Source organism: Rattus norvegicus, chromosome 4, assembly GCF_036323735.1.
Source record: "Rattus norvegicus strain BN/NHsdMcwi chromosome 4, GRCr8, whole genome shotgun sequence".
Taxonomy (NCBI): Eukaryota; Metazoa; Chordata; class Mammalia; order Rodentia; family Muridae; genus Rattus; species Rattus norvegicus.
The window spans coordinates 78,153,806-78,177,944 of record NC_086022.1 but is presented as its reverse complement, the minus strand read 5'-3'; the positions used below and the strand labels follow the sequence as shown (position 1 = coordinate 78,177,944).

At 42.2% G+C, this 24,139-nt stretch overlaps 1 protein-coding gene and 1 long non-coding RNA gene across 5 annotated transcripts; one reads left to right on the top strand and one right to left on the bottom strand.

Moving 5' to 3' along the window:
• Positions 1-4,884: 4,884 nt before the first annotated feature.
• LOC134486577 (uncharacterized) lies at positions 4,885-6,334 on the bottom strand. 2 transcript variants are annotated; one of them, XR_010065791.1, is made up of 3 exons: positions 6,108-6,334; positions 5,740-5,944; positions 4,885-4,999 (listed from the first exon to the last, which is right to left on the bottom strand). It is a non-coding gene; the product is annotated as an uncharacterized LOC134486577 (long non-coding RNA). The 2 variants fall into 2 exon arrangements; XR_010065792.1 differs by lacking the exon at positions 6,108-6,334 and having other exon boundaries at positions 5,740-6,056.
• Zfp786 (zinc finger protein 786) lies at positions 6,057-21,772 on the top strand. Of its 3 annotated transcripts, XM_006236413.5 has the most exons (5): positions 6,057-6,194; positions 7,669-7,818; positions 9,315-9,441; positions 13,454-13,609; positions 16,761-21,772. In XM_006236413.5, the coding sequence occupies exons 3-5, from the start codon at positions 9,408-9,410 to the stop codon at positions 18,797-18,799; spliced, it is 2,229 nt and encodes a 742-aa protein (XP_006236475.1). In that variant the 5' UTR covers positions 6,057-6,194; positions 7,669-7,818; positions 9,315-9,407; the 3' UTR covers positions 18,800-21,772. The 3 variants fall into 3 exon arrangements, with proteins under 3 accessions (XP_006236475.1, NP_001121066.1, XP_006236476.1); NM_001127594.1 differs by lacking the exon at positions 7,669-7,818 and having other exon boundaries at positions 6,143-6,194; positions 16,761-19,189; XM_006236414.5 differs by lacking the exons at positions 6,057-6,194; positions 7,669-7,818 and adding an exon at positions 6,237-6,554.
• Positions 21,773-24,139: the final 2,367 nt, after the last annotated feature.

Sequence of the window (24,139 nt, the reverse complement as noted above, 5' to 3'; positions counted from 1 at the left end):
AAAAGGTTTTTTTTTTTAAATTAGCACATGAGGTGAATACTGAGACAAGTCTTGCATAGCAAAGATTATTTCCCTAACTAAGGTATCTCCTTTTAGATGGAATGTATGTTCCAAGACTGGCTACTCGATTACTCTCCTTGCTTTATATGTATGATTCTTTTACTATGTGTTCATTGTGTGGAACTATTCAAAGGCAGCCATTGCTATTATATATAAATATAAGCATAAGTATGTTTTCTTCATGCCTTTTACTTATTTGTCCTAATTTTATGTATATAAATGTTTTGGCTGCATGGATGTATGTACATCATTGGCATGCCTGGTACCTTTGGAGGCCAGAAGAGGGCCTTAGAACAGAAGTTACAAACAGTTGTTAGATGCCATATTGGTGCTGGGAACCAAGCCCAGATCCTCTGCAAAAGCAATGTCTATTGCTGTAATAAGACACAGTGACCAAGGGGTTGGGGATTTAGCTCAGTGGTAGAGCGCTTGCCTAGCAAGCACAAGGCCCTGGGTTCGGTCCCCAGCTCCGAAAAAAAAAAAGAAAAAAAAGAAAAGACACAGTGACCAAGGCAACTTATAGCAGAAAGTGTTTATTTGAGGCTTATGATTTCAGAGGTTTAGGGTCTATGACCATCATGTCAAAGAACATGGCAGCAGGCAGGCAGGCAGACAGACAGGTGGCAAGCGTGGCACTGGTACAGTGCCTGAGAGCTTATATCCAGGTCTACAAAAAGAATGACCAGCATCTTTTGAAACCTCAAAGCCTGCTTTCAGTGGTAGACTTCCTTCAACAAGGCTACACCTCCTAATCCTTCCCAAACAGTTCCATTAACTAGGCCCAAACTTCCAAACAAGTGTATCTGAGGGGGCCATTCTCCTTCAAACCACCACAAGCCACAAATGCTCTTAGCCACTGAGCCATCTCCCCATCCCCCAATACTCTGATTTTTTTTAAATTTGTTTTTTATTTTTTGAAACAGGATCTCACTGTATAGCATTGGCTGGCCTGGAATTCACTATGTAGATGATGCTGGCTTCAAACTCAGAGTTACATCCCTGCCTCCCAAGTGCTGGAATCAAAGGTTTGGACCACCACACCCAGCTTTTACCTAGCAATTCTAATGGTGGGAAACATGAAATGGGACAAGGTGAGTGATTAACAATTCAGAGTTAAGCCAGGTATGGTAGGCCATACCTTTAAGTCCAGCACCTGGAAAGCAGAGACAGGTGAATCTCTATGAGTTTAAGGCTTGCCTGGTCTTGTCTTGGAGTGGGGGGCAGGAGAGATTGCAACATTATGTAGTTGTCCCAGTAAGTGTATTCTTTTGATTTCTTTAACTAATACTTTGATGCCTGCCCATGTTGCCAGAATAAGACTAATTTTCACTTGAGGAGTAGATTAAAGAGAAATTTGGGGAAATTATACCTCACTGCTTCTCAAACTCACTACTTCATTCTTGTACTAACTATTAAGGCCACTTTTAATGGTAAAAATTTAATATGTAATCTCAGTCTAGCCTGAAGATTTTATTCCTGTTTGGGGACTTATATTTCATTTTCTCAGAAATATGAATAATAGTCAACAATTTGAAGTCAGAGAGAAAAGAATTCTTGACAGAGAGAAGAAACAATAAGGTCAATTGTGAAAACAGTTCTTAGGGACTGGAGATGTGGCTCAGTGGTTAAGAGCACAAACTCCTCTTGGAAACAGAGTTCCATTCTCAGCACCCATATCAGGAAAGTTGCCTGTAACTCCAGGTGATTTGATATCCCTCTGACCTCTGACCTCTTCTTCCTCCTCCAACACACACACACACACACACACACACACACACACACAATAATTTAAAATGAGAATGTTTTTGGATCATATCTGGTAAGCTTATTGCAGGCTGCACTTCTTGAAGCTAAAGCTTTCTACTTAGACAGAGCAATCAAGTATGATATTACTAGGCAGAGACTAGGGATATCTCGACAAAACAAAAAAGGCAATTAGCCCTACTGATGGTGAGCTATCAAATTTGAAAAGTACAGGTGACTCATCCTGTTTAGTAAGATGAGTTTTAGCGTTGGGGATTTAGCTCAGTGGTAGAGCGCTTGCCTAGCGAGCGCAAGGCCCTGGGTTCGGTCCCCAGCTCCGAAAAAAAAGAAAAAAAAAAAAGTAAGATGAGTTTTTCCAACTTTGTTTCCTGGATTTTTCTCCCTAGATAGTTGGTTAGAATTAATATGAAATGTTTTTGTTTGACTAGTTTGTTTCGTTTTCTGGACACCAAGCCTCCCTGTCTAGTCCTAGCATGGAACTCTCTACATAGTAAGCTGCCCTCCAGCTCACAGAGATATTTTGTCTCTGCTGCCAAACTACTAGGCTTAAAAAGATCTGTTACCATATCTGACAAAAAATTAAATATTTTTAAATGCCTTAAAAAAAAAGGACCTGGGTTTGATCCCCAAACCTCCATAAAAATGCCAGACATGGTGACAAGCCAGAATCCATGTAAAATTGCAAGGTGTGGTGTGTTCTGTATTGCTTTCCTAAGAGTGATAGGCAAGGTTTCCGTGCCTCTGCACATATGTACAGATTTATTTACTTACTTGTGTATTGAGATAGGGTCTTGCCTTCACTAGCCTGGAACTCATTAGGTAGACCAGGCTGGTCTTGAACTTAAGAGCAGCTTGCTTCTGCCTCCTGAGTGCTGGCATCAAAGGCAGGTGGGGGTGAGGGTTTGCAGAAATGGGAGAAACGGTTTGTTGGAACTCCTGGGTTGAGTTCTCAGCATCCACATGGCAGCTCACAACCAGCTGTAACCCCAGTTCCATATTATTTATGCCATTTTCTGTCCTCTGGAGGGCACATGATGCACATACACACATGCAGGTCAAACACTCACATACATAAAATAAGCAAATCTTTCTTTAAATGAGAGGGGCACTGGGTGTGGTTGTGGTTCATCTTTAATTCCAGTATTCTGGAGGCAGGGGCAGATGGATCTCTTAGTTCCTAGCCAGCCTCATTTACATAGTAATTTTCAGGACAGCCAGGGCCATGTAGAGAGATCTGTCTCAAATGACCTGGGGGTGGGGGGGCCTTCTCCATAATTTCCAAACATTTATCTGGTAACACATTTATCCCCTACATACTACAATTAACATCCTAGTGTTACACAGAAAAATAAATAAATAAGAAACTCTGGTCCATTTTAGCTTCTGTGTGTTTTAAGACATTTACTTACTATAGCACGATGTCTGCCATAGTGCATTCCAGGACAGCTAGGATGATGTAGAGAGACCCTGTCTCAAAAAAAGGGGGTGGATATGGTGGTGCCTGCCTTTAATCCCAGCACTCATGAGGCAGAGGCAGGATCTCTGTGAGTTGAGGCCAGTCTGGTCTACACAGTGCGTTCCAGGCCTACCAGGGCTACATAGATCTCAATAAGTAAATAAATAAATAAGCCAATAAGATGTCTCAGCTGGTGTTTTGTTTGCATGTGTACCCACAGGAAGAGGATATTGGATCCCATGGGGAGAGGCTACAATCACATATGACTGTGAGTCACCATGTGAGTGCTGGGAATTGTGAGCCACCATGTGGGCACTGAACTCAGGACCACTAAACCACTTCTTCAGCCCCCTTGAACTGATGTTCAAAGATGGGAACAAACCCATTGTACTGAGGAAACGGGAAACAAGTCAGATGCATGGTACAGAGTTGTAACCCCAGCACTTGAGAGGCAGAGAAGGATGATTAGAAGTTTAAGGACATCATCTAACACAAAGTGACTTTGAAGTAAGCCTCCCCTAAATGAGACACTGCCTCGTAAAAACTTCAGACATTTGGGGCTCTGGAGAAATGTCTCTGTGATTTTGATTCCCAGAACCTATCTGGAAGCTCATAACTGGCTTAACTGCAGTCCAGGGATTCATTGACCTCTCTGGCCTCCAACGGCACTGCCTACATGAGGTACATGATATGCTCTGACCTTTCCCCATGCCCCAGAATAGTTGTAGCCATTTTGTTCATGCCTGCCAGTTATTTCATATTGTTGCTGTAACATGCCTGCTAGTCACTGACACAGAGAAAGCTTACAGCAAGGACATCCTGACCATATACCCTGTTTTGTTCTCTCTCTCTCTCTCTCTCTCTCTCTTTTTTCCCCGGAGCTGGGGACCGAACCCAGGGCCTTGTGCTTGCTAGGCAAGCGCTCTACCACTGAACTAAATCCCCAACCCCCTGTTTTGTTCTCTTTAAATGATCTGTATGAAGTTTGTTAATCTTAAGAAATTCCACAAAGCTTTATGTAGGACCCATCAAATCAAAGGTCAATATGAACTGTTATGTCTAAAATAGCTTGAGTCAGAGCCAACCACCAGGTAGCCCTTCCCGTTACCTACATATGAGCTCACTGTGGGTTTTGTGGCTAACACTGAAGGATGCTACTAATAAACCAAAAAGTTATGATTATAATATAACGTAGTATAATATAACATTATAATGTATGTTATCTCAATATTCTGAAATTACTCTGTTCACCCCCATCCCACCACCCTCTAACCTTACTCAGGATCAATCAGCTTAAAGATTAGCTGATAATACTTTTCCTGGTAAGCCAACTGCTCCCTTCCTTGCCCTTTAAGCTTTTGAACCTGTTTTTTTCCTATAAAAAGTCTACCCTGAGAGCAGACTGATACCACAATTAGGTTTTTCCTTCTTGTGGTCCTGGCCACCATCCAGTATCATGGTGTGCATTCAATAAACTATTCTTGCTTAACTGAAATTGGTGTGTGTATGATTTATGTGGCAATTTCCTGAATCCCAACAGTATGCAGACATACTTACAGGCATAAACCCTATCCATAAAATCTTTAAAAATAAAAACAAACAAGTGGTAGCGCATGCCTTTAATAGCACCAGGGAGGCAGAGGCAGGTGGATGTTGAAATTTAAGGCCAGCCTGGAATACATCGTTAAGAACAGCCAGAGCTACATGGTGACATCATGCCTCAAGAAGGAAAAAAAAGTCAGTTTTACTATACATTTAAATTCATTGTAATGGTGTGCTTTGGGTGGGGGGTGTGCTGGAGGGTGATGACTTGTGGGAATCAGAGAGAACACATTATAGAATGGTTTTTCTTCTTTCATTTCTACACTGATCCCTGGAATCAAATTGAAGTGTCAGGCCATAGCAGCAAGTGTTTTGCCTACAGAGCTAACTCACCAGTCCCCCGTACGATATTTTCTAAAAGAAACCATTCAATTGGTATGTATTATATGTTCATGTCATTATTCTATGCCAAATAGGTACGTTTATACTCCGACATAACTACTCAGGGAGTATTTAATTTCTCTATTTACTCTCTGCCAATGCCTTTTCTTTATGATACTTGAGCCAGACCCATAACACATCAGGAAACAATTTGAAGTTAATTATCTGGAGATATTAGCTGTCCTCTATTTTTGCTTCTCCATTTCTTACTTTTCTGTGTCTTACTCTCTTCCTGGGCTTCCATTTCTCCCACGTCCCTTCTGTATCTTTCTCTATCCCTTTGTGTATTTCCCTTAGAATCCAAGGCTTAGATGCTATGGGTGCTCTGTCCTCATTCACACCTGTGCCCTGCAGCAGAAGCCTGAAGTGGTTGCCCTTATTTCCTAGGGCTTCTCCAGTCAAGGGAAGGAACTACACACATGCTCAGGTCAGTGGAGTGCTCTCAACATGGATGGACAGGATTTGTGAAAAAGTACCTCTGGCCCTGCCAGGTGTATCCCTTAGTGGTAACCTGTTCCGAGGGGAGGCCCCTTTTCTGGTCATTTTCTTGTCAGTCTTAGTGCTCATCTCCCCGTCTTGACTCCAGAGCCCATTGCAAAGATGGACCCTGTGCGCCCAGTGCTTGTCTCTAAGCCGTTCTGGAGGTCTCAGCCTTCTCTCTACTCTGTGTTCTCTTTGTCACTGTAAAGAAAAGTGGGCTGTGGCCACTGGAGGCTCCGATGCTGAGCTGTGCTGCTCCTCCTGCCCGCAGGGGGCGCTGTAGGACGGGGCGACGGCCGCGTTCTTGGGAGGTGGGTTTGGGGCGAGTGGGAGTGACGACCTGGGGTCGCGGCGAAGCGGGTACCTCCTTTGTCGCCGGGGAACGTGGGCGTCGCCGGGGACAAAGCTCAGGCTAGGCGCGTCCGCGCTGGCCATGGCCGGACCCGCTCCGGTAAGGGCTCGGAGCGGACAGAGCTTAGGCAGGGGTAGGGCGGGGGCGGCGGGGATTCCCCCCTTTCCCAACAAAGCCTCCTCTGCGCGGCGTTTGTCTGCGCCACCGTCGCAGCGGCTTCGTAGCCTTTTCTCACCAGCAGAGCAAACGCCTTCGGGGGTGGGTTTCCGCACGTTTACAGTGGTGTCCTGCGGGTTTACAGTGTCATAATTTGACCGCACGCAGACTGCCGCCCATTGCGTTCGCGTTGAGTGTGTGAGAGAGGATCTCACACTAGGAGGGTAGAAATGGGTAGTAAAATCTGCTCGGAGCACGTACTGTTTGATTATTTAATGTTTTGTTGAAATCAGGATTTAAAGGGTATGATGGGTTTTTATTATGGTGTTACTATTGCTCTATTAAGCATTCTTGGTTATTAAGTAAGGCTGAGATAAAACACCTTGTACATTCTCAACAAATGTACAGGTTTTCAGGATTAAGTATGTAAAAGATAGGTAGCACATTTATAAACAGAATTTTGAGTAAATGGAAGGTGGCCATACCTATAGATGGAAAAATAAGCGTAATAAAATATTCTTCCAATTAATACATAAAATCACTTTCCGTTTCACGAAATGACAGATATTTGTGAATTTTTAAAAGATAGATAATAAGGCTCGGTTGCAATACTTCTTCCTAATTAAGAGGATATGTTGTCCAACTCTCCTGCTATGTGGATGTATGCTCTAATGTAATACTTTAGTATCTTAGGCATGTGCCAGTACACTATTGCTGTGGGACCCTTGCAGTTTAAATTATGACAGCAAAATGCGCACGAATCTGTTGTTGTTGTCGTCGTCATCACAATTTCACAGGTTGAAGGCTCATTTTTTTTTTTAAGTTGGATCTTTTCTTTATTTACATTTCAAATGTTGAAGGTTCATTCTTACTACAAATTTTAATGACTTCAGCGTAGGGTTTTGTGTTTTGTTTTGTTTTGTTTTTAAGGTAGGAAAGGGGGAAACTTTCACTCTACTCCTAAAGGAAACACTTGGAAGCTGGACCTAGTACTGGGGAAGCAGAAGCAGGAGGATTGCTGCAAGTTTTAGGCCAGTCAACCCTGGAAATTGAGACCTTGTTTCAAAAACCAAAACCAATTACAGCTTTACAGTTTTTCTTTGATATTTCTATCTGATCCACCAGAATACATACGTTAGCACTTTAGTGGGGGAAAGTTGGGGTGTGTGAACACACTCTGGTATAGAAGAGTGGCTACTTCTCTGTGTGGGGCTTAGGTTGTGCTTTCTTAGCTGATAACCACTAGATGCCAGTAGCACTCCTCCTGATCCTAAGGAGTGTTAATTGCCCTGAATGAAAACCATTAACCTAGTATTTCTCATAGAAAAACACTGCATGTAAGCAGATATAAAATTCTGTTTTGTTTTCCTTAATATATCAGAAATTAGTGGGTTTTGTTCTTTGTTGTTTGAGACAGGATCTCTCTACACCGTCCTGGCTGTCCTGGAACTCATTTTGTGGACCAGGCTGGCCTAGAATCCAGAAGTTGATCTGCTGCTGCCTCCTGAATGCTCAGAATAAAGAAAGGCCTATGTAACTACACCCAGGACAAAATCGTTGGTTTAAAGTAAATGTTATAATACAAATAACTTGCATTAACTTAAAATATTGGCTTTCTTATATAAATGTCAGTGAATCAATAGACTTTTTAAATTCAACTCTAAAGACCATCTTGACTTTAACAAAAAGATGAATATAAACTTAGAAATTGAAACAATGCATACTTTAATAGCCACCGAAAGCAGGCATACCAATAGCAAAGCTAAGCTTGTTAAAAGGTCATCAAATGTGGGGTTACAGTCCTATAAAGAGAGTCTTTCGACTAACATATAATTTGCATAGCTGTGTTATGAGAATCAGGAAGTATCTGCTTCTCTAGTCAGCCATGATAAACACAAATACTAAACAGTTTTGAGCTAGGACGTCACTCAAGGGTTGAGAACTTGCCTAGCCTGTGCAAGGTGCAAGGTCCTGGGTTCAGTCTCACATAGAGAACCCTCCCTATACACACACACACACACACACACACACACACACACACATGCACGAAATAAAACTCAGGTTGTTTATTTATATCCTTTGATTTAGTAACACTGGAGTTCAGACTCTACAACAGTAAAAGGGCTGATATACAAAGAAACACCTCAGAGCATTGTCTGTAATGAAGGGAGCCAAACATGGCAGCACATGTATTTAATCCCAGCACTGGAGAGACAGGGAGGCCAGTCCTAAGCAGGTGAGAGCCTGCCTTAGAATGAATGAATAATAAATAAATAAATAAATAAATAAATAAATAAATAAATAAATAAAATTTACAGAGAGGAAACAAGCAGTATATGTATATGGCCCACTGGGGGGGTGTTTCTGTCCCTTGTGGAATATAATGTAATAATGCAATTTACCACAGTGTAAGTTTACTCACTTGTATTGGTCTGAATAAATGACCATGACGTATTAAGTGAATGGAGTTTTGCAGTGGTTTGGTTTCATTTTTGTAGTGAATATTCCACCCATACATACAGATATTCAGTTTGAGACATGTAAAAGATGAGTGTAAAGGTGATAGCAGGGTCTCAGCTTAGATTTGGGGGAGACTAATTGCTTCATTTACTTATTTAATTAAACGTTTTCTTCATTTTTATTTTATTCATATAGGCATTTTGTCTGCATGTGTGTCTGTATGTCATGCGCATGCAATGTCTCTGGAGAGCAGAAAAAGGGATTAGGTTCCCTAGGAGGAGAGTCGCTAATGGTTGTGAGCTATGTGGGAGCTGGGTATGCTGAGTCATCTCTCCAACCCACAAATCACTTCTGCAAGAGTCTGCTGAGTTAAAAACAATTGTCCTGGGGTTGGGGATTTAGCTCAGTTTTAGAGCGCTTGCCTAGCAAGCGCAAGGCCCTGGGTTCGGTCCCCAGCTCCGGAAAATAAAAAAGAAAAGGAAAAACAAAACAAAACAAAATAAAAACAGTTGTCCACTCCCTGGGTCTCAAATTATTGATGAGAAGGAACTGCGGTCTTCTGTAGCAATCACGACTGTATCTGTATGATGTCTTTCACTTCAGTTACCGCTGACTTTTGAAGATGTAGCCATTTATTTCTCTGAGCAAGAGTGGCAGCACCTAGAGACATGGCAGAAGGAACTTTACAAGCAAGTCATGAGAACCAATTATGAGACTCTCATCTCTCTAGGTAAGGAGATTTCAACTTCTGTGGCGAGTCTTGCAACGGGATCTGCTGAGAGCCCCTGTCACTTTGATACTCCTGTTAAGTAGCAAGATTGCTTCCATACAAACCCAGAAAGGCTTTTTTAAATCTCTTTGCTGTTGTTGTTAATACACATTACCTGCTTTTACTTAGAGGTAGACCTTGCAGGAAAGTATTTAAGGTAACATGTAATATCATAGTCAGAGGTAGCCAAGATGTATGTTGAAACATCACAATTTACTCTGAGATTGCCCGATTTTCCACTGAGAAGCACACCTGTCTTGTGCCCATAAAGTACCCGTGTGCCTTAACCTAGAGATTGGCTTCCTTGCAGTTTTCTAGTGGAGTTAAGATTGCAAGAAGCAGGGGTTGGGGATTTAGCTCAGTGGTAGAGCGCTTGCCTAGCAAGCACAAGGCCCTGGGTTCGGTCCCCAGCTCTGAAAAAAAAAAAAAAGAAAAAAGAAAAAGAAGATTGCAAGAAGCAAATGGTCTTCCCTGTAGTGTGATTCTGGAAGAGTGTACACTGAGGTGTTTAAGAGTACCTGACTCTGGTACTCCTTTAGTTCTTCTCCTTCTTTTTCCTTTTTCTCCTCCTCCTCCTCCTTCTTCCTTCCTCCCTCCTCTTCTTGTGTGTGATTCTAGAGATGACACCAAGGTCTTTGCGTGTACCACCCAAGGGCTGTACCACTGACATGTACTTACAGCCCCTTTAAAGTTCTTGTTTATTGGATTTCTGTTGCTGTTTCATAGTTTTTGTGAGACAAGGTCTCACTGTATAGCTGAAGCTGTCCCAGAACTCACTATAGAGACCAACCTGGCCTTAATCTCATAAAGATCTGCTTTTCTTGAGTGCTGGGGTTAAAGGTATTTACCAGCCAGTGGTGGTGGTGGTGGTGGTGGTGGTGCACCCTGGTATGTACTGATGAGGCAGAGGCAGGAGGATTATGAGTTTGAGACTAGCCTGTGCTACACATCTACACATTTGTGGGTCCTAGTGGTGCACACTTTTTAATCCTAATACTTGGGAGCCAGAGGCAAGTGAATCTTGTGAGTTTCAGGCCAGCATGGTCTACATAGAGAATTCTAGGACACGCAAGGCTACAAAGAGACCCTGCCTCAAAAAGGATGTTCTTGCTTACACCTGGCTCGTTTTTCTTATCAAATGCATTTTTAAAATGAATCTGGAGCTAGAGAGATGACTCGGTAAGTAAGAGGTAAAGCACTTACCTTGTCAGCATGAAGACCTGAATTTGCACACCCAGAGTACACCTAAAAAGATGAGTGCAGCAGCTCTCATCTGTTATGTAATACCATGATGGGCAGGGTCAAAGGTCAAGACAGGTGGCTCCCTGGCAGAACCTGACCTCCATGGCAAAGTCTCAGATCAATGACAGATCCCGTCACAAAATTTAAAAGGTGGACAGTGTCCTGAGAACCAATACCCCAGGCTGTTCCTTGCCTTCTGTGTACATGCCATATAGCCCCTCACAGCGTGCACACATGAAAAAGCATGCGTGAAGTGAGCCTATTGGGAGAAGCATAAAGTAAAAGATGAAAGCCTCCCATTTGATTCTGGGTTTGCTTTTTTATTTTTTAAATGTATGTGTGTGCGTGTTTTGCCGTGTGTATGTTTGTGCATCACACGCACGCCCAGAACCCAAAGAGGCAAGAAGAGAGTGTTACATTCCAGAACTGTAGTTCCAGGTGGTTGTGAGCCATGTGTGGACACTGGGAATTAAACTGTCATCCTCTGGAAGACCAACCAGTGCTCTTAACCACTGAGACACTGCTCCAGCTCCAAGTCAGACGCTTTTAATCATTTCTGTTTTCATTGGTAAAGTAGTTTTCGTCTGTGCTAAAAAACGGCAACACATTATTTTATTTGTTAAGTTTAGTAGTACTGATCGCTTAATATGAAATATTGTCTTACTTATACCATCCCTCTTTTATTTTTCACCTTCCTAGTTTTTTATGTGTGCCTATTAAATAGGTTTATAATTTAAAATAATATATTTAAATGTCTAGATCATGTGTTATTAACTTTATTTTTGTGCCAGAATAATTTAAATTTTCCTATTAATATTTTATGTGTATAAGTGGTTTTATGTGTATAAATGTATAAGTGCCTGCATGTATGTCTGTGTACCACATGTATACGGCACACAGAGGGAAGAAGAGGGCGTTAGATCCCTCTGGACTCAAATTACAGATGGTGTGAGTTGTCACGTGAGTGCTGGGACTTGAAACTAAAAGGACCTGGTCCTCTAAAGGAATAGCAAGCGACCTTAACCTCTGAGTCATCTGTTCAGCCCCTGGATTAATTTTAAAAGGATTTGAAGAAATTAAATTTAGTGTATTGTTAATTTTTTCCTTTTTATTTTTCCCCTTTTATTGAAGATAGATTCTTTTTTCACATATATCCTGATCACAGTTTCTCGTCCCTCTACTCCTCCCAGCCCCTTCCCACCTCCCCTGCCATCTGAGTCCATTTCCCTTTCTGTCTCTCATTAGGAAAAGAACAAGAGGGTTGGGGATTTAGCTCAGTGGTAGGGCGCTTGCCTAGCAAGCGCAAGGCCCTGGGTTCGGTCCCCAGCTCCAAAAAAAAAAGAAAAAAGAAAAAAAAAAAAGAACAAGCTTCTAAGGGATAACAGTAAAACATGCATATTCCATTAACTCTTTATCTCCTAACTCCTTCAGTATTTAAAAATAAGGTAATTCCTTCTCCTACACTCCCTCCATATCTCCTGTTTACTCATAACAGCGTATCTGCCTTCATATTATAAAGTTTCTGAAACATATTCATTCATCATTGTTAACTTTCCCAGGCTCTGTCTATGAATTTTTCCTAAAACATGTAACCTATGACATTAATTTTATTTTACACAGAACCAGTAAAAGTTGTCGATATAGAAAGAAATATAGTCTACATTGTCAGCCTTGCTGTCCCCAAATATGCCTCCAGAGCATCAAGTTCAATGAATTATTTTTTATCATACTCCTCAGTTATTAAAAATCATGTTTCATTTTGATTTGCTTTATGGTTAGGCCATGACCTGCTATGATTTTGATTTGTAATTGTTTTCTCCTTTACTCGGGCTTTTATTGATCCCCTCAGATTGTCCCTCCTCTCTGTCATACAGTCAATTATGTAGACCCTTTAAGCCTCTGTCAGTTTGTTTCAAAACAATCTGTATATTCAACAGTTCCACTCGAAGTCTCAGAATGACTTCTCAAGGTCTCTAAACTGGTTATTAGAAGCACAGAACAAAGGACCAAAAGCAAGGGAGGCAGGTTTTGTTACTCTTGCTGTTTGTTTGTTTTGTTTTGTTTTTAGAGAATGGAAGATGGTCAGATACCAAACTGTGTTAGAGATAGGAAAATATTTGACAGCATCCATATGGCCAACATATGACGCAAGTGAGGTAGTAAATTGCCACTTTGAAAAACAATTTGTGGACTTGATAAACTTAATAACACACACAGTTAGCATCTCTCTCTCTCTCTCTCTCTCTCTCTCTCTCTCTCTCTTTTGAGGCAGGGTTTCTCTGTATCATCTTTTTTTAAAAAAATTTTATTTGTTCTTGAGTATTTTCATCTCTGGAGTTATAGACAGTTGTGAGCTGCCGTGTGGGTGCTGGGGACTAAACCCAGGTCCTCTAGAAGAACATGGAAGAGCAGAGCTTTGTGAGTTCGAGGCCAGCCTGATCTACATAGTAGTAGTAATAATAATACTTAAGCATTTACCCTTTTGTTTCTGAATTAAATATAAAATCATTTTGTACATGGAGATTACAAAAAATGGTCACAATTGGTGTAATTTCTAGACAGGCCAGGAAGTGCTGACAGATGGGGTGCTAGTTGTATTTCTCTTCATGAAAACCTAGAGTCTATTTGTTGACATCTCATATATTGCTCCATAAGTAGATTTTGAGAAATTAAAAAATTATGTGCTTTGTAACACTCAAGCCAAACTATCCTATCTGACTTTTCTATACAGATAATGGACTGCCCAAACCAGAACTAATATCCTGGATGGAACTTGGGAGAGAGAACTTCGGCAGCTGGGGAGAAGGACAGAAAGTAGACAGAGGAATTCGCTGTTCTGTAGATGATGTGTGTGTTCATCGAGTCACTGAGGAACAGTTACCCGAGAGTGAGTACTAAGAGCTCATCATCCTAATGGATGGTGCGATGCACACCTGCAGTCTCTGCACTGGGGAGACGCTCAGAGTTATCTTCACTGGCACAGTGAGTTCCAGTCCAGCCTGAACTATATGAGATTCTGTCTCAGAGAGAGAGAAAGACAGAGACATAGAGACAGAGGCAGAGAGAGACACAGAGACAGAGAGAGACAGAGAGAAAGAAGGGGCAGGGAGAAGAGAGAAAAAAGGAGCAAAAAGAAACTATGGTCTTAACCTAAACACATCACATTCAGATTTTTCCCCCTTCTCTGACTTTTTTTCCTATTTCTTCCTGAGGCTTCATGTTACATACATTTTAGAGAAGGGCTGTGAAGCATAGTGATTAGGCACATGAACTCTGAAGCCTGAGTCTGATCTCTCCTTTTCTAGGGGACAGTCATAGTTTCTTTTCTACTGTTGTTTGGGGAGTGGGGAAACTTATGGTTGCAGAGGGTTAGAGTCCATGACCATCATGGCAAGGAATGTGGTACCAGGGCAGGCAAGCCTGGCACTAGAGTAGTAATGGAGACGTTACATCTCAGTCCACAAGCAGAGGTAAAGAGAGCCAACTGGGAATGGTATGGACTTTTGAAATCTCAACGGTCACCACCAGGACACACCTCCTCCAATAAAGCCATACCTCCTAATCCTTGCCAAACAGTTCTACCAACTGGGGACCAAGTATTTAAACATATGAGTCGATGGGGCCATTCTCATTTAAAGCATCACAGTGACTTTGAGCAGAATATTTAAACTCTTGGTGTATACAATGCAGCAAACACAAGAACCTACAACATAGCGTTAGGAAGGAATAATGTATATGGTGCTGAAATGGACACTGATGGAAGCTGTTGTTTGTAATGAATGAGAAAGAACAAAGCTGGGTTTGTGACCAAAGCAGTCTTTCAGCTATGAGCCCCTATGTCGAAAGAGAAGTCAGATCCTACCAATATGCATGGCACAGTATAGTCATTCCTATTCCAAAAATGAGGAATGGGGGTATAGCAAAAAAATAGAGGAGCAAAGCAAGACCATATCTAGCAGGGCAAATGGTAAATCTATCATCTAGGGGTATGAAAGAGTCACCTGGGCTCCATTGGCTTTGAGCATCATCATTTCTCTAGCTCTGCCCCTATAGTTCATATTGACTCTTTCTTGGATCAGCTCTGGCTTCTTCCTGCAATTTTCCATCTCTTACACTTACTTGGGTTTGCACTACAACCTAGAATTTATCTTCCCAGATTCACACCATGATCTTTCAGAGATTCCTTGCAGGAATCTGGCCCTGCCACACATTGCCTAACCTCAGAAGCTGTGTAGAACTGTGCCGCAAGCCTTCATGACCCCTCTTGTATCATTCATGCTGGTAGAAACCATTACTACATGAATAACACTGCCAAGCTCCGTTGCCAACTTTGAGATGTAGCTAGTCTCCTCTAGATCACATTTACGACAGCCTCTGTGTGCTGACTGTATTTTTGTTGGCATTTTGGTCTTCCAGACTCTCAGCAGAATGGCCTGCTAAGCTCTGGTAATGTCATTCTGTGACTTCACTTGTCTGAAATGCAATACTCTTACACATTCCTTCCATAAACCAGTTTCAGTGGCCTAAGAGCCATGTGCTCAGGTTACTCCAGCAGTGATAGCAGTCCTTGGTTCCAGTTTTCTGTATTAGTTACTTTTCTCGTTGTGACGAAATCCATGACAAGAAGCAACTTAAGAGATAGAGGGTTTATTTTGACTCACTATTTGCAAGATGCAGTCCATCGTGTTGGGAAGACCATGGTGGCAAGAATGTTGGATGGCTGACCGCATTGTATTTACAGTCAGGATGCAGAGACAGGTGAATGCTTGTGCTCGGTGTTTTCTCCCCATACTCCCCACTTTCATTTATACAGTCTGGGACCCCTCCCATAAAATCATGCCATCCACATTCAGGGTGACTCTTCCTTGGTCAAGTCATAAAATTTGTTATATTGGTAGATTATGGTATTTGTTAGGGCTCTGTTAGGATATTTTTGCTACCCTCACATTGTGACTCTAAGGAGACTGTTTTATAAAATGGAACATTTATATTCCTGCAGTCGTAATGCTGTTCAGCAGTTATGGAGGATACAATACGGCTGGTACCACATTAATTTATTCACAACCCTCTTTATGCATTTTTGTTTTCCTGTTTTTATTTTTAAAATTTATTTTATTAGGCCAAGCATGGTAGTGTATGGTTTTAATTCCAGCCCTTGGGAAGCAGAGACAGGCAGATCTCTCGAATTTGAATCTACCCGGGCTACTTATCGAGTTCCAGGCTAGCCTGGGTTACATAGAGAAACCCTGTCTCAAAAGAAAAAAAACAAACCACTAACAGTTTATTTTAGTAGTTGTGTATGTGGTGTGTATGCCTGAGTGACTTTATATCCTCTTTGTACATTCAGTGCCTGAAAAAACCAGGAGATGGAGTTGAATCCCCTGGAATTAGAGCCATCACGTGGGTGCCAAAAAACAGAACCTGGGTCCTCTACAAGAGCAGTCAGTACTCTTAAACCACCTATCTCTTCTGCCCGATTTCCCGCTCTTTACAGGATAAAGAGCCCTAAACCAGAAGCAATTAGCGTGGCAAGTTTTCCACTGTGGCCAAGTGGGACTCATACCTGAGAAGTCCGTTTCTAGCCATTAGACCCCATCTTCGAGACTGACGTTTTCTTTTTTTTTTTTTTTTTTTTTTTAAATTATATATAAGTACACTGTAGCTGTCTTCAGATACACCAGAAGAGGGCATCAGATCTCTTTACAGATGGTTGTGAGCCACCATGTGGTTGCTGGGAATTGAACTCAGGACCTCTGGAAGAGTAGTCGGGTGCTCTTAACCGCTGAGCCATCTCTCCAGCCCCGTTTTCATCTTTTTTTACTTTTATTATAACATATACCTGCTCAGTTTAGTTTATGCAAATGGTTACCAAACTCACTTTGGTCAGAAAGCTGGAGCACATATTGTGGTTTTGTAGTGATTGGGAACCGAATGCTCTGACCACCACAGGTTGACTGGTTTATGAATCACTTTACTGATGATGATTTTCAGTCATGCCCTACATAAAAGATTTACTGAATTTTTGTTTTTATTTTCAGGTAGCCAGCAAGCTGTGAAGTCAAGAGAAGTCACATGCCATTTCCCATTTCCCATACATCCTCTGGAGAGTCAGCATTCCTTAGGACTTGCTTTAGGAGAAAGGGAAGATGTTTCCCTCAGACCTGATCAAGGCATCAGTCTTGTAAACGCACAAACCCAACATGGTGAGGCTTTGGTTTCAGTGCAGAGCTCCAGTGAGGCTGCCCAAAGAAAAGTGCTCTCAAGTCACAAAACTCTGGTTCTCCCTGGCTTGCAGAAAGTTTCCTCTTGGCAGAGTACCCAGCACTCTTGTTCGGTCTGTGGGGAAAACTCTTGGGAGAAGAATCACTTAGTGAAGCAACAAAAGGGCCACTCCAAGAGCCTGTCATGTAGGGTCTGGAAGAAGTTCAGCAGACAGGCTGATGCTAAACAGCAGCGGGACGTCTCATGTCCTGAATGTGGGAAGAGCTTCTGCCTGAAGCAGTCCTTGGTGAGACATCTAGATCTCCATCTAAGGAAGAGACCACCCCAGTGCCCTAAGTGCAAAATGTGCTTCCATCATGAGCATCTCCTTTGTAGCCACCACCTCAAGCAAGTCTCTTCTCAGCACCCCAAATGTGACACGAGCTTCCCAATAGATAGCAATGTTCACCCGTGCGAGCAGGTTCAAGAAAGGCCAGCCTTCTGGAAAGAAGACACCAGTGTGCCTTCAAGACAGAAGCCAGGCCCCAGTCTAGACTCTGAGGACTGCTGCCACACTGGTAGCAAGCTGAAGTACCTGCAGTGTGACTGCATCCTAGGTGAAGACAGACCCTGCTCGTGCTCAGAGTGTGGCAGTTGCTTCCTCTCACAGTCTAAGCAGGCAGGTCTCTGCAGGGAACACCCAGGAGAAAAATCCTTGCAGTGTCCAGAAAGCAACAAGTGCCTCTGCCTGAGAGGCTTACAGAATGTCCACCAACATGTGCATAGTAGAGAAAGACCATTCTGCTGTAGAAAATGTAATCAGGGATTCACCAGACATTGCAGACTCACAGAACACACCCGAATCCTCAGCGGGGAGAAATCTTTCTGGTGTGCCCAATGTGGAAAGAACTTTAGCCAAAAGGCACAGCTGCTGAAGCACCAGCGGCTTCACACAGAGGAAAAACCCTTTCAATGCACACTGTGTGAGCTGCGCTTTCATTTGAAGAGCAGGTTGAGGGCCCACCAACTACAACATGGTGGAGCAAGGCCCTTCTCCTGCAGCGAGTGTGGCCGAGCCTTCGCCTATCAGTGTAAGCTCCGGGAGCATCTGAGCGTGCACAGTGGAGAGAGGCCCTTTCAGTGTCCTGAGTGCCACAAGAGTTTCCGCCTGAAGGGCATCCTGAAGGCCCACCAACGCACCCACAGCAAGGAGAGGCCATTCTCTTGCGGGGAATGTGGCAAGGGCTTTACAAGACAATCTAAGCTCACAGAGCACTTCCGTGTCCACAGTGGAGAGAGGCCCTTCCAGTGTCCTGAGTGTGACAGGAGCTTTCGCCTAAAGGGGCAGCTGCTTAGCCATCAGCGCCTACACACAGGAGAAAGACCCTTCCAGTGTCCAGAGTGTGGCAAGAGCTATCGTGTGAAGGCCGACATGAAGATGCACCAGCTGCTGCACAGCGGACAGATGCCGTTCTCCTGCCAGTGTGGGAAGGGCTTTGCCAAACAGTCTAAACTCGTGGAACACATGAGGACACATACAGGAGAGAAGCCTTTTCAGTGTCCCAAGTGTGACAAGAGCTTCCGATTGAAGGCTCAGCTGCTCAGCCACCAGGGCCTGCACACAGGCGAGAGACCTTTCCACTGCCCTGAATGTGATAAAAACTTCCGGGAAAGGGGTCACATGCTCAGGCACCAGCGTATCCACAGGCCTGAGAGGCCCTTTGCCTGCAGTGACTGTGGGAAGGGCTTCATTTATAAGTCCAAACTGGCTGAGCACATCCGAGTACACACAAAATCCTGTCAGGTTCCAAGTGAGCCTGAAGTTAAGAAAAGGCTTAGCCAACTGTTTGCAATGATAGAGGCTGACTGGAGTTGAGGTAGGCGGGGTTGTCAGCTCTAGGACCAAAGTTTAATTGCCGGGGCAGCCTGAAGAATGGTGGCTAAGCCTAGTGGGAAACACTAGGAACAGGGGCTTTTAAATTTATATTTTGGATGGGTAGGGCCTTCAGGATGCCCCCCCCCCTTTTTTTTGAATACCACCAATTATATTTCCTCCTCCTTGGTAAAAAGTGATATTTGTTTTTCTTATTACTTTAAGTGCATTTCACCCAAATGCAGTTAATTCAAGAAGTCCCATCTTAAGCCAGAAAGAAGTTCCTCCAGTACCACTGTCAAAGTTACAAAGGGGCGGGAGGTCTATTTAATATCAGCTCTACTCTTTCATTCTTTCCAGAGTGAAATACAGTGAATTTTATTTCTCTTGTGATATGCTTTTGAGTTTGCTATTGATTCATTTATTTTGAAACTGGTAAGATGAATTCTCTGAATTTTATGTGACTGTTGAAATTTCTCCTCGGGGTTCTTGATGATTAATGTGTAGCATGCTTTTAAAATGATGATAATCACGGGGGTTGGAGATTTAGCTCAGTGGTAGAGTGCTTGCCTAGCAAGCGCAAGGCCCTGGGTTCAGTCCCCAACTCCGAAAAAAAAAAAAGAAAAAAGAAAAAAAAATGATAATCTGAGTTGTGGAAACAAAAAACCAAAGTTGAGAGGTCTGGATGCAGATCAGGGGCTGAATCAGTGGCTAGATTTGGGAGTTCTGGCGTGGAGATGCTATTTGAAGCAGAAGAAAGACTCTCAAGGAATAAATATTTAAGCAACTGACTAGAGGATAGGCAAAGCATAAAACAGAGGTATCACAATATGCAAATTACTTATATTCTCACATCTTGTAGAACTATAGAGATCAGAAAGGATTTTTTAAAATTTATATTTTAAACTCTATTGTTACATAAAGTGTCCCCTCAGCCTCAGACCCAGTGGGTTACTGTGTCAAGGTTCCCCCATGTTGAAGTCCCCCCCTCTCACCTACCAACCAGTTCTCACTATATAGTCTTGCTTGGCTTGAAGTTCACTATGTAGACCAACCTGGCCTCCACTCAGATACCCACTGCCTCTGTCCCCCAAGTAAGGAAACACAACTCCCTGAGACTTTCTGTAGGCCTCCCTCCCGGACAGGGATTCTTGTACTGCACTTAATTGGAAATCTAGAAACCATGTCATGGTCTGTATGCAGGAAAAACCTCAAACCAAACCTAACTCCACTTGACAGAGCCAAGTCTCAACCTTTTAAGTTTCTTTGTTATTAAATGCCAGAGTATTCTAAGGATTTAGTATTGTTACTAAAAATCAAACACTATTAGAATTTGTAGAAATGAAACATTGAAATATAAACTCCAACATATTTTTATATTAAAAACAAGAAAATTATGAAAATTTAAATCTGCTTTCGAGTCAGACTGCATGACACTGACTTTAGCAATTATGTGCCCACAGAGGCCAGAGGAGAGTGTGTCCTATGCTCTGGATCTGGAGTTATGGACTGTTTCAAGTTGTCATGTGGGTCCTAGGACTCAAACCTAGGTCTTCTCAAGAGCAGCAAGTATTCTTGACCTGTGAGCCATCTCTCCAGCCTTCTTTGTTGGTTTCATATTTACTTCTTCATCTGTAGTGTTTGTGTATGGGGGGACAGTGCCTGTGCCATGGTGCTTGTATAGAGGTTAGAGGACTACTGGTGTTGGCCTTCTCTTTCTACCTTTGTTGTCTCTGTTCTGTGCACTCCAGATGAGTAGGCCTGTGAACTTTAGGGGGATTAACCTGCCTCTGCCTCATACCTCACAGAGGAAATGCTAGGATTGCAGATATGCACCACGGTGTCCAGCTTTTTATTTTTAAATTATTTATTTAATTATATGTATGTGTGTGGCTCTACTCAACTGAGAGCGTGTGCTCTAGGAGGCCAGAGTCCTCTACATGCAGAGTTCCAGGGAGTGAGCCACCCGCTGTGAGTGCTGGTGGTGGAATTCAGCTCCCTCACAAGAGCTCTACCTCTGAGCTAAATCCCCAGCTTGCATTACATACCCTTAACCATTGAGTCATCTCTCCACCTTTGCATGCAGTTTTTATTTGAGTTTTGAGGATCCAAACTGAGGTCATCAGGTTGAATGTCTTAATCTGCTGAGCCATTTCCCCAATCCAGGAATCTTACATTTTTTAAATATTTATTTTATTTATTGGGGCTATTATTGACATAAATACATAATATCTAAGTGTACAGAACCTGACTTTTAAAATGCTTCCTCAGATAGCATAAAATATTATTAAACATATATAATATTATACCCTGAAAACTACTTGGCATACAGGTTTTTTAATAGATACCACATGAGCAAATGAAGTGGTAAAATTTCACAATATTACTAGGTTTTATTTATATTTCAATGCTTCATTTCTACCAATTCCAATAGCGCTTGTCTTTTTAGTAAAAATACCGAATACTTAGAATACTCTGCCATTTAATAACAATGAAACTTAAGGAGTATGATCTTAAGAGGTTGGATTTGGCTCTGTGGTAGTACACATGACAGTAAGACCCAGATCCATCCTCAGCACTGTTGAAAACAAAATGAAACTTAAGGATTAATTCAGCTTGTGAGATTAAAAACATTAGTGATCAGTACCTCTGGAACAAAAAGAAAATTACTGGGGTTGGGGATTTAGCTCAGTGGTAGAGCGCTTGCCTAGCAAGCGCAAAGCCCTGGGTTCAGTTCCAGCTCCAAAAAAAAAGAAAAAAGAAAAAGAAAGAAAAAGAAAAAAGAAAATTACTGAGCCAACAATTCATTTCTGTGAAGTTAGAAGTAGCTAATCAAGAGTGATCCTCTAGGGTTGGGGATTTAGCTCAGTGGTAGAGCGCTAGCCCTTGCCTAGCAAGTGCAAGGCCCTGGGTTCGGTCCCCAGCTCCGGGGGAAAAAAAAAAAAAGAGAGAAAAAAAAAAAAAGAAAGAAAGAAAGAGTGATCCTCTGCAAAAACAATCAGGTTTGCCAGCCCTGTGTTACAGTAAGTAGTTGGGTAATCTTGACCTATAACATTAAAAGCAGTTAGTATTTAGCTATAGGGAAATGCAATTACAGTGGCATCTGCTGAACTATTATATTCTAAAACACGAACACAGAATGTGAGTATGAAGAAAAAGAACACCGTAGATAGGCTCAGACAGCTTCTAAGCAGCTAGCTTTGAAGGTATGTCCAAAAAGGGAGGGGTGGGGTGGAGAGATGGCTCAGTGGTTAAGACCACTGACTGACTGCTCTCCAGAGGTCCTGAGTTCAATTGCCAGCAACCACATGGTGGCTCACAACCGTCTGTAATGAAGTCTGATGCCCTCTTCTGGTGTGTCTGAAGACAGCTACAGTGTACTTAAATAAATAAGAATAAACAAATCTTTTTTTTTTTTTTTTAAAGAAGTGGGGGCAGGCCTGGTGACCTTTAATCCCAATTCTGTGGGGGCAGAGGCTTTCTGATTTCTAGGAGTTCGGGGCCAGCCTGGTCCATGTAGCAAGTTTAAGGCTAATCAGAGTTATGTTTTAAGACCTTGTCTAAAAACAAACAAGCAAAAATCCAAGAAACAAATAAACAAAACTTGGGGCTGGGGAGATGGCTCTCGACCATTTACTGCTCTTGCAAAGGACCTGAATTCAGTTTATGACACCCATGTTAGATGGTTCACAAGACATAACTCCAGCCAAAGGGGAACCAGTGTCATCTCCTGACCCTTTGCAGGTACCTGCACTCACATGCCACATAACATATAATTTAAAAATAAAAGTGAAGAGTTAAGAGAGGTGGGTTAAGGGGGTTGGGGATTTAGCTCAGTGGTAGAGCGCTTGCCTAGGAAGCGCAAGGCCCTGGGTTCGGTCCCCAGCGCTGAAAAAAAAAAAAAAAAAAAAGAGAGAGAGAAAGAGAGGTGGGTTAGCTATTCCTCCAGAAAGCCTCAGTTCGGTTTGCAGCACCCATATAATGGGACATAACCCTCTGTAATTCCAGTTATGGGAGGTCCTATACTTTCTTCTGGCATCCTTAGGCACTAGGCATGTAAACAATGCATAGACATGCGCGAAGCAAAACTTCTATGCTCATAAAATAAAATAAAAATGTTCTAAAGCTGGGCCTGGTGACACACACTTTTAATCCCAGCACTTGGAGGCAGAAGCAGGTAGATCTCTGAGTTCATGGCCAATCTGGTATACAAAGTGAGTTTCAGGACAGCCATGGCTACATAGAGACATCCTGTCATGAAATGTAAAACCCAAACCAAACTAAACCAACAACAAAACTAAAAAGTAAACACAAACCCACAAAGCAAACAAACATATATACATGAGGGGCTAGAGAGATGGATCAAGTTTGGCTCATAAGAATCCACATTTTAGCTCCAAAAAATTTGATGCCGTCTTCTGGCCTCTGAATACACCAGGTGTGTGTATCCACATGGTACACATGCATGCATTCAGGCAAAACACTCTTACACATAATAAATCTTAAATGAAATATTAAAAAATGGAGATATTTTTGTTTTGTGTGGAGAAGTTGTATATTTATGTGTATCTGGTTTTGTTTTGTTTTGAGACAAGGCATTATTCTCTTGCCCAGGTTGGCTTTGAATTTCTGGGCTAAATTGATCTGTTTTAGCCTCCAAAGTAGCTGAGACTACAGAATAGAATTATATCAAGAATAATAATAGTAATAAAAGTAGAACCATCACTGAGTTCTACAGAAAATACAAGAAACTGTAGTCATCTCTTGCTGTCTAACTAGACAGGATCGATCATATGCCTCATGAGTCTAGAGCATATAGTTTGTGTGCCTGTTTGGTCTTGTTAGTTTTCAAAACATATCATCTGAACTGGCTGTGGACATGCATGCTGGAATTGTCACAGATACACCAGTAGATAGACAATATAAATGGTGAGGATTTTGTCCCAATAGACTACTTCTCTAGAGAGAAACCTGCTGGTGTAAAGGAAAACACACATTCAAATTGGCCTAGGAACCTAGCCTAATAGTGCTAAAACGACAACCCAGGAGAATAGTCATAAATATAGCTCATTTTCTCCTCTTGTATGTCTAAGAAAATACTGCAGGACTCTGAGTTTTACTTATTTAGCCTCATTTGTCTTCTATGTCTTATCAGATGTTAATCCACAGGTGTTAACCCTAATACCAGCACAGCCTTTTTTCCTGATATGCAAACCTAGTTTCTTCTCCAAAAACACTCAACGGTTTCTAGATCTAAACCACTAGATTGGTTCTCTTTTTTCCCCCCAGAAAATCATAAGGCAACGTTCAGAGAAGAATCTGACTTAGTCATAGACTTAGTCG

Excerpts from the sequence above, each read along its gene's own strand:
- Zfp786 (NM_001127594.1), top strand. Across the intron at positions 9,442-13,453 it reads TGAGACTCTCATCTCTCTAG|ATAATGGACTGCCCAAACCA; the intron begins GTAAGGAGATTT and ends TTTTCTATACAG. Across the intron at positions 13,610-16,760 it reads TGAGGAACAGTTACCCGAGA|GTAGCCAGCAAGCTGTGAAG; the intron begins GTGAGTACTAAG and ends TTTTATTTTCAG.